Genomic DNA, 12,549 nt, shown 5'->3' on the forward strand with positions numbered 1-12,549 from the left:
AATCTTAGATAGAATAGGCCCCAAACTGCTTAATCTCCCCTCATAAGACTCCCATCCTAGGAATCAATGCAATAAATCTCCAAAGCAAATAAATCTTTTGCTTTGGAGAAGGGTTTCGGCCCGAAACGTTGCCTATTTCCTTCGCTCCATAGATGCTGCTGCACCCGCTCAGTTTCTCCAGCTTTTTTGTGTACCTTAAATCTTTTGCTAAGTGTTCTAAGCATGGTTTCTCCAGGGTCTATATAATTGCAGGAAAAATTACTTCTCTCTTCACCATTGCAGCCTGATCTAATACACAGTATATATATATTTTTTTTTAAATGTTCCTTGTTCAACTTCTATTAGTTGGACAAGACAAATGTATATCGGTTGTTTCATTGTATTATTAAATATGCATTTCAAGATCAATCTAATAACTTCTCAGACAAATATTATAAATATTGCTGCTTAATTATTGAAGTTGAAGCAGCACCCTTCCATTCAATTCCCATAGCCAGTAATCTTGCTTTCGGTGGATGAAGTCTGTAAATCAATGTTGAGGAGACAACATGCACGGCACAGCTAGTTCAAAGTAAATCTGACATTTCCCTGAAGGAAAGAATTACTTAAAGTTTAACACTGGCACTTAAGGAAATGCATCAGGAAATGTTAAGTGTTAAATCTGCTAGCAAACAGATCATGAAGACATTTTAAGGCCAATTAATTTTCTAATGTAAAACCATCTTTCATGTGCTTTGAATGATATTGCACAAGCATCAACCTTACTGTGCAATACATTTACATGCAATCAATCTGTAAGCATATTACAAGTATCGAGGAGTATCAAGCAACATAATATTGTAATGTAACACTATTGATTGGATGCATTAGCACTTAATTGATGTTACTTAATGGATTTCAATGAGTGAAAGAGGTGAAATTCAATACAGAATAGAAAATTATCAAGTAATCAGATTATTTCAAAGCAGAATATGATTAGTGCTATGTTGTCACATTTACATTCACTCCCTACACCATAGCTCTGTTCCAAATTTAAAAACCTGCGTAAGTCCACCATGTGATTTAAATATGTAGAGGGTAATAAAAATTATTCATCCCTGCCTGCATTTTGAATGAACTACTGCAAATGCCAGCATATAAATTGACCACTATGTCAAAAAGGATGTGAAATGACACATGCTGACAGCAGCTCTTCTGCCTGCTTTAAAAATCCATATCATGATTAGACTGGATAGATATCTATCTCCCAGCTAAGAGGCAACACAAAAGCAGATCTCTGATAGCATGCTATTTCTTTAGATACCTATGAATCCAATTCTGCAATAGTCTGAATATTAGAGAGTATAGAGAATAGTTTACAGAAAAATGACTTATCCCACATTCACTGTCAATTAAAAATAAACCAATGCAAGTTAAAATAAAAATTAAGAGATGCTGGAAATCTAAAATAACAAAAAGAAAATTTAAACATGCAGCCCGGCCACATGTGTGATAAGAAGAATGAATCTAACATTTCAGCATAAAGATCTCATGTCTATAAGGATTCACCTTTCTGGATAAACAAAATGCTCCGAAAAATGTTTCTGCTCTATTTCAATTGGCATTAAAAGTAACATTTGATTGTAGATATGAACAGACCAAGTGCCCATCGATTAGATACCAGAATGGGAGCTTTAAACTACCAGGTTATGTCTTCCCCCAAAATGGGAAATGTTCACCAGAGAGAATATGCAGTAACAAATGAAACACATAGCGACATTGTTCATTGGCAGCACTTTGCTGGTGATCCCGTTTCCATTTCTGTGGACAATAACGGACCAGCTGCCAGCAGTTCCAGATTTCCACATCCACATACTGTCCAACATCAAGTCCAGGGGCATCTCATAACTTACTGAACAGAGGGACCGGATACACTTCCTTATCTGGCCTTTCAGTTTCATGCCAGCAAAGGTTGGCAGAACTCGTCAGCCCCATTTATTTAAATAGGGTTGCTGATCTTCATTAAAATAAATTGCAAGCTGTTTTTTTTTGTTTAATTTTCTTTATTTTATTATATATTTGTTTCAAATTGATGTTTGTTTAATGTTTCTTTACATAATTTAAATTTTGTTAAATCAATTTTATTAAAATGCATCTGATAAGCAGAGACAATTAAAAATAGTGAAACAGGTTTTTGCATGCAGAATGGCCTTGGAACCAAGGCTATGAGGCTGTTGGGAGCTGTACAACCATGAAGGATAAGTGTGGCTATGAGGTTGATGGGTAAGATTGAACACAACCTGACTCACTGTTTTTGGCCAAGCAAACTCAAAATCTACCATAACTATTGAAAAGCTGGACTGAAGGACGCTGGCAACTTTAGGGCTCAAGGGAGCAGAACAGTCCTTACTGGGCCTGGCCTACCGCCAGTGAATTTAAACTCCATGATATTTAGAATCAGGGCAATCATGCCTCAACTTCATAATAATCAATCTGCATCATTATAACTGCGGCCAAATTACCCCTATGAATGTATTTTGATGTGGAGACAGGACATACATTTATTTTTGATAACATTTTACAAAAGGCTTATTTTACAGTCACCCTATTAGAATGGCTTTTGTAAGCGTAGAAATAAAAGTATTTGTCGTTTCTAGTGATAGATATTGAATACTTTAGTTGAATTTGGAAATCGATCCAGAATGCGCAGGAGCCAGATTTCAATGCTGAGATATCAGATAAATCATTGACATAGAAAAAAAAGACTGCATAATCACAGACCCAGGACATAGACCCTCAGATCTGGGCTTCACACTACTAAGTTTGGGGTGGGAGATTGCAACCTTCACATGGTCCGCCCTGGTTTGACGAATGCAATCAACCCGGCGTGCATAATCGAATAAGATCAAATAGAACAAGTTGTCCTACAACTTTAGGTTGTGCACGCCATGTGCAAGAAGACGACGACTACTAAATTTGTCATGATTTGGAATCTCTCTCTCTGCTTGCTGTTCTTGTTGTCTCCTTGTCTCTGTTGTTTTAGTACTCTCTCCCTACAAGCTCTTATAAATATTATGCTTTCATGTCCCTATATCCCCAATGTACAATTCCAATTATGTGCATGTCTCTCTCTGCCATTGTCCCTTCTCTCCTCATTTGACCTCATCAACCTCCTGCTCAGGGATACAACTTGATGCAGAGGGGAGATTTTACGTCTATCTACATTTACAATCTTTATTTTGTTTTCTGGCTGATTTTTATACTTGGACATTTTCAAACATTAAATACATGCGTAGTTGTTCCTGCCAGACGTCCAAGATTAATTTAACAACAATTAACCATTCTAACCGAGTCCTTTAAACTGGTGTTTTAATATTATTCTCTATATTGTCCCTATAATTTTAAAGGTCAAGCCAACATCCAAGAATCCTTTCCAAAAAAAGGGAAGTAACCAATGTAAAATAGCATCTTCAGTTTGAAAACAAATGACAAAGTCGTAATAGATCTCTAGTATAAAAATGAACATTTTCAGAAATGGTCTCAATAACATTAGAAGACACAATTGAACAAAGTTACAAGGAATCACTGGTCACATATGATTAATAAACAAAAATACTTGCTCTGGTTTAAAAAGCAGCACGAGAAAAAAGTGCAGGTGCTCCAGTTTTCTACAGAGATGCTATAAATTAAAGTATTATGCCCAATGGCCAAGAACATAACATGGGTTTAGGAGGGGGAAATTTCATCATAATTTACAATGCAAGATACAATACTTAGAGACAACTTTTCTGAAACTACTGTACACCTTGTTTACTGAACATTTCATTGGTCTATATGTTTGTAGAACATTATGTAAATATGCCAGAGCAGCAGAAATGAACTTATCCTGAGATTGGAGCAATCTCATAGTCATTTACTGATGTGATTTGTTTTCCCATCATCCTGACATTCTTAGCATTTGTAATCCTGGGCATCACAAGCCCAGCCCTCTCAAAGTATCTCACCAAAGCGTTTTCTGTTAGAAGAGAAGCCAGAAACTGCTCAAAGTTGATAGCCCAGTCTTTGTCTATATTATTGGTCCTGGGAAGAGTGTTTTCATTGTTATTACGAACAAGTACTGTGTCCTCTGTGATATCCTCACATTGTAACTTCTCGTCGTCATTAGAGCCAGCACTCAGCACAGAGTACGAGGACATGGAAGTATCATCTTTAGTTTCATCATCTGAAATTAGCATTGCTGAAGAAGTACCATTTTCTTTTGGTGAACTGTCATCCAATTTAATTTCTTGCATCTCACTGGAAGACACCTTTTCATCCTCCATTGCTTCGAGGATGGAAGAGAAAGAATCCCCTTGTCCATAATGTAATGGTTGGTTTTCTCTCCTTGGATGCAGTTTGCTTTTACTGTCATGACTGCTACCTGGTTCTGGGAGTGTCTGACTGACAAACTGTTTTCCTACTTCACCAATCTCCAGAAGTAAACTGGTTACAGCTGCAGTAGAATGGTACAATTCTTGCTCGTTTGCATCTTCACTGAACATGTTGTACAGGGTTCTGCACAGTTCAATGAATTGCTCCTGCCAATGGATTAAACAATAATTGTGCATTAAATACCAGTGTGTTTTGAAGTTATCAACTTCCTAGTTACAAGTTAGGGAATGGAAGCATCCAATTTACCTGATTCAGCTTGGGCAAGTCTTTGATATTCTGCAACTTATGGTCCCTTTCCTGAGCCCACATTCTGATGTAATGTCGATAATCACATGAATTTTGTTGCTTTTCTGCTACTAGAGCAAAAAAAAGTTGAATTTATGGTACTAAAAGCTATTTTATAAGTTGAGATAAAATTATGTTTATCCTTATGAAAATTATATATAAAAAATACAATATAAAGTTAATATTTCTTTTAAAATGTTAACTTTAAATCTACCTTTCTCATTCCTCAGGTTTACAGTGACAAATCCATCTTCTGTTTCACTTTTTGTCCTTGACTCAATTTCTGTAACTGGGGAAATAAAAGCCATTTTATTATCTACCATTCAGCTGTAAAATGTTTGGACATTTGGGGAAAAACTGCCATATTTTAAAAAGATTCAAAAATATTTTTGTTTTAATTGCATCTTTTTAATCTCTTCTGCAATTTTTTTTCTTGCTATATTTCTGTATGCCATTTAACAAATTTACCAACTTAAATTCATTTTCTCCTCGCTGTTCCCATTTCTTTCTCAATCTTAAAGATTCAGTGGTTAAACTAATCCATTGTTGCCCCCATTATTTATTAAGATCTCAAATACTTCTCTCCACTATACACAATGTCTGACCACCTGGTAGAAGTCCATATTCTGCAAGGTTTCACAAGAATCCTGACTGGACATCTGTTAATTAGAGCTTCATTGTTCAGTTCCCAGTGCATATGGCAATTAAACACTTTATTCTTGAGTGTAAGTAGAAGTAATTCTTAGCAATTTCAATGAATACGTGGTGAAACTGATTGTGTTCTTAAGAGACAATGGTGTCCAATTACTACAAGGAGGTTAGATGGAAACAGTTTCTTTTACTCGTACTTTTTTTTCAAACCCAAGATAGCTTTCTTTTGTGTTTGTTAAGTAACATTTAAGTTGTTCTCCAATTGGGCCCGAGCAATACAAAATATATTTTCACATTTAATCCAATTCGTGTTTTAAAAATACGTGTTTTAACAAAATTACCTGTATTAAAAAAAAAAGACAGTATATAAAACCTACCATGAACAGTTTCAGGCAATAAATCTTCAAAAAAGTATTGTGTAGCTTCAAATGCAGAATCAGGGTCCTCTTGCTCATTGAAAAAACTTTCTAAGGACAATAAGAATAAACATCTTCATTCCGTTCTTGGAAATCTTTCTGAGCATATATATTTTTGCAACAGCAAAATATTAATAGACAGACTGATTAATAGTTTAACCCAATTTAAATTGCTCAATTTTAATGTTTTCCACAGCTTAGGTTGCGTGTAATGAAATATGGAACATTGGCCCTCAATCTTCTGCTAAGATGCCATCAGGTCCATGGGGAAACTGTTGACAAATGTAACCTTTAACTGTATACAAGTTCCTGACATTCAAAAACAAACCGCAAGACAGAAGACCCAAATGGATCACTACATCACTCTTAGATTCCAACAGTGAAGCTTGAATTTCTGCAGTTACACTGCATTCAGAAAGTATTCAGACACCTTCACTTTTTCCACATTTTGTTACGTTACAGCCTTATTCTAAAATAGACTAAATTCTTTTTTTTTTTTTAATCTTCAATCTACACACAATATCCAGAATAAATAAGTGAAAACAGGTGTTTATTTGTATTTGGGTAGTTTCTCCCATTCTTCTCTGCAGATCCTCTCAAGCTCTGTCAGGTTGGATGGGGAGCATCTATGCACAGCTATTTTTAGGTCAGTGGGCAAAGAAACTTCCTCTATAGTAATCCCGATCTCAATAACAATCCTGACATCACAACCTTTTGTTTTTAAAAGTAGGATTAACATGAGCCTTACAACGTCCATGCCCATTCCTACGTGGACGGAAGAGAACTGAACCTCCTGTGGCTTATTCATAGTAGCAAAGTCCATTTTATTACAAGTTGCTGCCTTACTCCATAACTAAATCCAAGCCAAGGATTCTTATTTTAGTAAGAATCCCAGAATGATAAATCAGAAGCAGCAACACACTTGTCTAAAAGTGAGGTGCCAAACTAGCAATGCTTCAGGAGACTGATGTGCTAAAACCCAAATACAATCACAATAAGTGTTCAAAAGGGAACTGCAGATGCTGGAATATCGAAGGTACACACAATTGCTGGGGAAACTCAGCGGGTGCAGCAGCATCTATGGAGCGAAGGAAATAGGCGACGTTTCGGGCCGAAACCCTTCTTCAGACTACAATCACAATAATACTTTATTAGCCAAGTATGTTTTGCAACATATGAGGAATTTCATTTGCCAAGTCAATCATACAAATAATAAAAACCAATAAAAGACAAGCAATCAATAATGAAAGGATCAGATCGAAACTGTGCAGTCCTATCACATCTATTCATGAACAGTGGTGGACCATTAAACAGATTACAGAAAGATGAACATTCTCATCCACAATGAATGTAGGATCCAGGACATAACTGCCAAAGACAAGACAGAGCATTTGCAACCACCTGCAAACTGAAGCACCTATCGCACGGTAGAACTCAACCTACTCCTGCGGTCCCCAGCATGCACTAGCCCGTCTTCAGGCAATTCAATTCAATCTAAATGATATTAAGCAATGGCTAAGAGTAGTAGAGACAGTAAAGGGACTTGCAACATGGCACTAGTATTGAAAACATGCACTACAGAAGTAGCCAGATTTCTAGCTAAATTGTTCCAATACACGTACAACACTTGCATCAATCAGACAAACGTGGAAACCACCCATGTATTCTTGTTCACAAATGGATGACAAATCAATCCAGTTAATTATCACCCTATCAGTCTGTTCTCTGATCATCAGCAATGTTATGGTAGCTTCCCCGAAAGTAGTATTAAGCACATCAATAGCTTGCTCCATACATTAGAGCCTCAATTCCAAAAGATCATGGAAACTAGACGATCTGGGGAAACCCACGGCGTCATGGGGAGATTGTGTAAAATCCACACAAGCACCAGAGATTAGAATCAAACCTGGGCTAATGGACCTATGGATAGATAATCAGGACAGATTCTCACCCCTAACAATCTTCACTGCTTCATCAATGATCTTCCTTCAACCATATAGTTAAAAATCGGTATATCATTGATGTCAGCATAGTGCACAATTCTTCAAAAATTGCAGCAGGCATTGCTTGCATGCACCAACGCGTCAACAACTGATATTTGAAATGAACAGAACATGCCACTTAAGTCCAAGCTCCTGAAAGTTCATACCTAAAAACAGTGAAAATGTATTATCACCTGGAATAGAGTGGTTAAGCATGTTGGAAAAATGTCTTCCTGAACTGCACTCTTGGACTTGGCAATGATTGCTGAAGAATGGGTGCATTTTAATGCCCAACACTTCCTTTCCAAATTACCCTGTCCCTTTCAGTTTTCTCCAGTCCATTAAAATAGTCTCATACACATTTTCTCTTCTACCAGTGATGTCATCACTGATGAGTTATGACCAATTATATAAAAACAGTGCAGTCTAGAGAATTACATACCATTTCTACCTGTTATACAGAAACAATATTCTTACCAGGAAGTACATGTACTTTATACAGCAGCTTCAATTTCTCTACAAGATCTGCATGACACATTGTACCTATAAAAACACATTTTTGAAATTGATTTAAAAAAGTTCAGAATAGTTCATAAACATAGAACAGTAAAGCACAGGACCAGGCTTTCAGCCCATAATGTCCATGCCAAACATTAGTTAGTTGGGATTAGTTGCTAGGTTAAACTAATCTCATCTGTGTGCAAGCAATTCACATCCCTCCATTCCCTGTATATCCATGTGTCCATCGAATAGCCGCTTAAACACTATTGAATTTTCCTCCGTCAACCCTGGCATTCTAGGCACCCATCAATCTCTGTGTAAAAGACATGTCATGCACATCTCCTGTACATTTTGCCCCTCTCACCTTAAAGCCCTCTAGCCTGACATTTTCATCCTATGAAAAATGTTCTAATGGTCTACCCATTTACTCATGCGAACGTCCCTAGTGGGTGCAGGATAGTGCTGAGTGGATGTAGGATGAATTGTCCCTAGTGGGTGTCTTGTGTTAATGTGGGGGAATTGCTGGTTGGCGCTGACCCGGTGGGCCGAAGGGCCCCGTTTCCGCGCTGTATCTCCAAACTCTGAAATATAATCTCTGCTGAGCTTCAATGCTGGTTTCCCTCCCTTGAACCACACTGCCATTTGAAATGTTAAAAAATCATGGTTAAATAGTATTAACAAATTAAAATGTACATTTATAATAACTCTACGCTGCACCATCACCTTCATACCATAACCTTGCTTGGCGCAGTATCAGACCTGTTCCTCATCATGTAAACAACCACCCCTCACTATCAGGTTCAAGATTTCAAGTACTCTGTGAAAATTACAATCTCATCAATGTCCAATCTTGCTGCATGTGCAATTATTCAACTATTGTGCCATTTTGTTTAAATTGCCAATAACAATTGTAATCTTTATCTTTCATTTATTTTTGATAATGCTTGAATTATTTTTAAAATATTTTAATGTGCATGCCCCATGTAAACCTTGCCATTTACTTATTAATGGTAAAGCATTGCATAACAGTGAATGGAAAACTTTACTTACTCAATCCTGTGACAAATTCTTTGAAGTTTATTAAAGAGTCTCCATTCTCGTCTAGTAGTCGAAATAAGCGTCTTGCCAATATATCTGAATGTGCACCACATGACCAGGGAAAAAGTAGGACAAACAATCCCTTGAATTGTTCAAAGTCAATACGGTACTGTTCAAGATAAGGCAGACTTGAGTCATGGCGGTCTGTAGCATTACTATTTCCACCCCAGTAACAACTTGTCAGATGCTCAGCCTAAATGTGAACATTTTAAAAGAACATTATATTCACAATTTTCAAATGGTGAAAACAAAGATAAGGTTTTATTGTATGACAAGTAATAGCAAATATTCATTAATTTCCAAAAATGAGGGCTATGTTTAAAAGTTAAATGTTTATGGATTTATACATGTTATATTTGTCATTAGTTTACAGAAAGATGACCAGCTCTAATAGTCAGAGCTTGCTCTATCAGCATTTAAAGGAACGGAAATAATGGAAGTTCCTAATGAACAAATTGAAAGACTGCTAATTATCACACTTTCTCCATTCACAGAACGTAATACTGAGAATTCTTACCAATCAGAATTCCAGGACAGAAAATGTTGCATACAAAAGTTTAACCTCTTGTTGTTAATATTCAAAATTGGTTTACGCTCACCTTTGGCTTGCAGCAGCACAGTAACCAATGCACTACAACTGATCTTCCCAATCTAAAACAAACATTTTAATCTTCAAGGTCACTGTCAAACATCTGTATAATTCTCTTCCAAAGAAGAATTGTTTAAACATTATCGAAGTGATATTTGTGGAAGTTTGTTCCAAACTTCAATACCGTGAGTGGATGAATTAATTCCAATCTTTTATCTCACTCATTAGCTTTGAAAATTGTGGAAGTTTCCTATTTACACTTGAGTATAAGAGTCAGATCATGATGCAACTTTATAGGACTAGAGGCCACTCTTGGAGTATTGAGTGCAGTTCTGGTCATCCCATTACATGAAGGATGTGGATGCTTTGAAAAGGGTGCAAACGAGGTTTACTTGAAAGATGCCTGGATTAGAAGGTATTAGCTGCAAAGAGATTAGACAGATTGTTTCAAGGTTAGTTTATTGTCACATGCACCAATTAAGGTACAGTAAAATTTGAATTACCTATGGAGCTTCAGAGATCGAGGGGAGACTTGACAGAAGTATAGAAAATTATAAGAGGCATAGATAGGGATGACAGTCACAACCTTTCTCTCAGGAAATGTGAAAAAACTAGAGGCCATAGGTTTACAGTGAGCAGAGCAAAGTTTAATAAACGATGTGCAGGGCAATTTTGTTTTAAAATATGGTGGTGGGTGCCTGGGGAAGCAGACAGGATAGTGACATTTAAGAGGGTTTTAGATATACACATGGATATAAGGGAATGGACACTGAATTACCAGGCTCAGGATTTAAAGATTGGGATAAATGAGATGTGCCAACTGAAATTCCTGCTTGGTTTCATTTCACCAGCTCACCTTGTTTGGGTTTGCAAGGCTAAACAAACTGACCAAGAATAAATTAGACCCTATTAGCAAGCCAGTGAACAATGGTTTGTCTATGAAAATCTGCATCATATCAGCAGGCTGGAACAAGTGTTACCCAAATAAACAAGTGAACAACATTCTGACACAGAAAAAACACACCCTTAGTTTTGCTGTCTGGAAACTAATCAGCATACGATTTTAATGCCTCTGACCATTAGAAATATTCATAAACTAATTAAACAAATAATACTATAAATTTAAAAAGTGACCATGTAAAAGCACAAACACTTAAAATATTACTTCAACACAATTTTTAAAAATGTAATTTGCCCCAATTTTACCTACGTTCCCTGAAGCTGTAAATCACTATGAGAAGTATGGGCTCAGAGAATCTGCACCAAGTGTTTAGCCTGGCACAGAATCCAAAACTGATGCCTCAGCCAATTGTTGGAGAATCTCAGTAAATTTAGTTTAGAAATACCACATGGAAACAGGCCAAATGGCCCACCAAGTCCACACAGATTATCGATAACCCGTACACATTCCCTGTACTGCAAAGGCAATGTTACAGAGGCCAATTAATCCACAAACCCGCATGCCTTTGAGATTTGGGAGATAACTGGCGTATCCGGAGAAATCTCACAGTCACAGGGAGAACGTGCAAACTCCACACTGACAGTACCCAAGGTCAGGATCAAACCTGGGTCTCTGCCACTGTAAGGAAGCTGCTCGCCCAGCTGTGCCACCCTAATGTTAATGCCATTAGATTCCATTGGAGTCCTATGACAGAATGTATTAACAGATCTGTCGATTGGAAAAGGTCACCAAATTTGCAGCTTCAGCATCTGACTGCACCCATGGCAAAGATGAATTTGCCAACCTTCATACAAAATAACCAATACCAATTTACTTGAACCACTGGTATTTACCAGCTTGATTTGACCTTTCCCCCAAATAATTAGGAAAAGTAGCATAATATTATTAAACAGAGAAAGATAGGGGAAGAGAGAAATCTGAAGTTCTAAAAATTCTTCTTCTAAAATATATTAAAGTGTCTATTTTACAGCATATTACATTATTCCTGAAATGAAGAACCATATTTAGATACCATATCAGAAAATGGTTTAACGTCCAAATTATACAATGGATGCAGAGTTAACAGTAAGATATAATAAATTGGACACATGCATCAACATTTTGCACATCAGATGATTGCACTGTATTCAAAAAGAATATTCCTCCTTCAAAGAAAATAAATGTTGCAACTTTCAATAAATAACTTTATTACTTGGCACTTTATTTGCATTAGCTGTTTAATCTAATATTTAACCATGTTTTTGTCCTATCCAAGCTTATAGATTCTACCAAACTTTGGCAACTGCCAACTGACAATCAGTAATATAACTTGATATAGCAATATCTATAGATTGATCAGCCATGATCATATTGCTGGCTCTAAAGGCCGAATGGCCTACTCCTGCACCTATTGTCTGTTTCTACAATTAAGTCTGGGGGAATAAAAAGCAAAACAAGTAAATAAATCTGCTGGAACTTTAAAAGGCTGGAAAACGTAATCAGATTGATTAGTAGGACTGGATGTTACAATCCCTAAGGTTCTTCACCACAACTGACACCTGGTATTCTTGGGGATGACCACTGGGTGATTTTGCTACCAATCAGACACATCTTCAGTTGTGTACCTCAACGTCACTGGGTGTTTCGGCCTTTTATCACAAGACACCCACAGTCGAG

The 12,549-nt window shown here is 36.8% G+C and overlaps 1 protein-coding gene across 1 annotated transcript in view; it reads right to left on the reverse strand.

Moving 5' to 3' along the window:
- Positions 1 to 2,032: 2,032 nt before the first annotated feature.
- The window catches only part of tbc1d9 (TBC1 domain family member 9), a 60,668-nt gene continuing 50,151 nt past the window's right edge, over positions 2,033 to 12,549 (reverse strand). Inside the window, exons 16-21 of the mRNA XM_033050139.1 lie at positions 9,296 to 9,536; positions 8,222 to 8,287; positions 5,724 to 5,813; positions 4,910 to 4,984; positions 4,657 to 4,766; positions 2,033 to 4,556 (exon numbers count right to left, since the gene is read on the reverse strand). Coding sequence (XP_032906030.1) covers positions 3,861 to 4,556; positions 4,657 to 4,766; positions 4,910 to 4,984; positions 5,724 to 5,813; positions 8,222 to 8,287; positions 9,296 to 9,536 — 1,278 coding nt within the window. The 3' untranslated portion in view covers positions 2,033 to 3,860. The remainder of the gene's footprint in view (positions 4,557 to 4,656; positions 4,767 to 4,909; positions 4,985 to 5,723; positions 5,814 to 8,221; positions 8,288 to 9,295; positions 9,537 to 12,549) is intronic.

Source organism: Amblyraja radiata, chromosome 1 (genome assembly GCF_010909765.2).
Source record: "Amblyraja radiata isolate CabotCenter1 chromosome 1, sAmbRad1.1.pri, whole genome shotgun sequence".
Classification (NCBI taxonomy): domain Eukaryota; kingdom Metazoa; phylum Chordata; class Chondrichthyes; order Rajiformes; family Rajidae; genus Amblyraja; species Amblyraja radiata.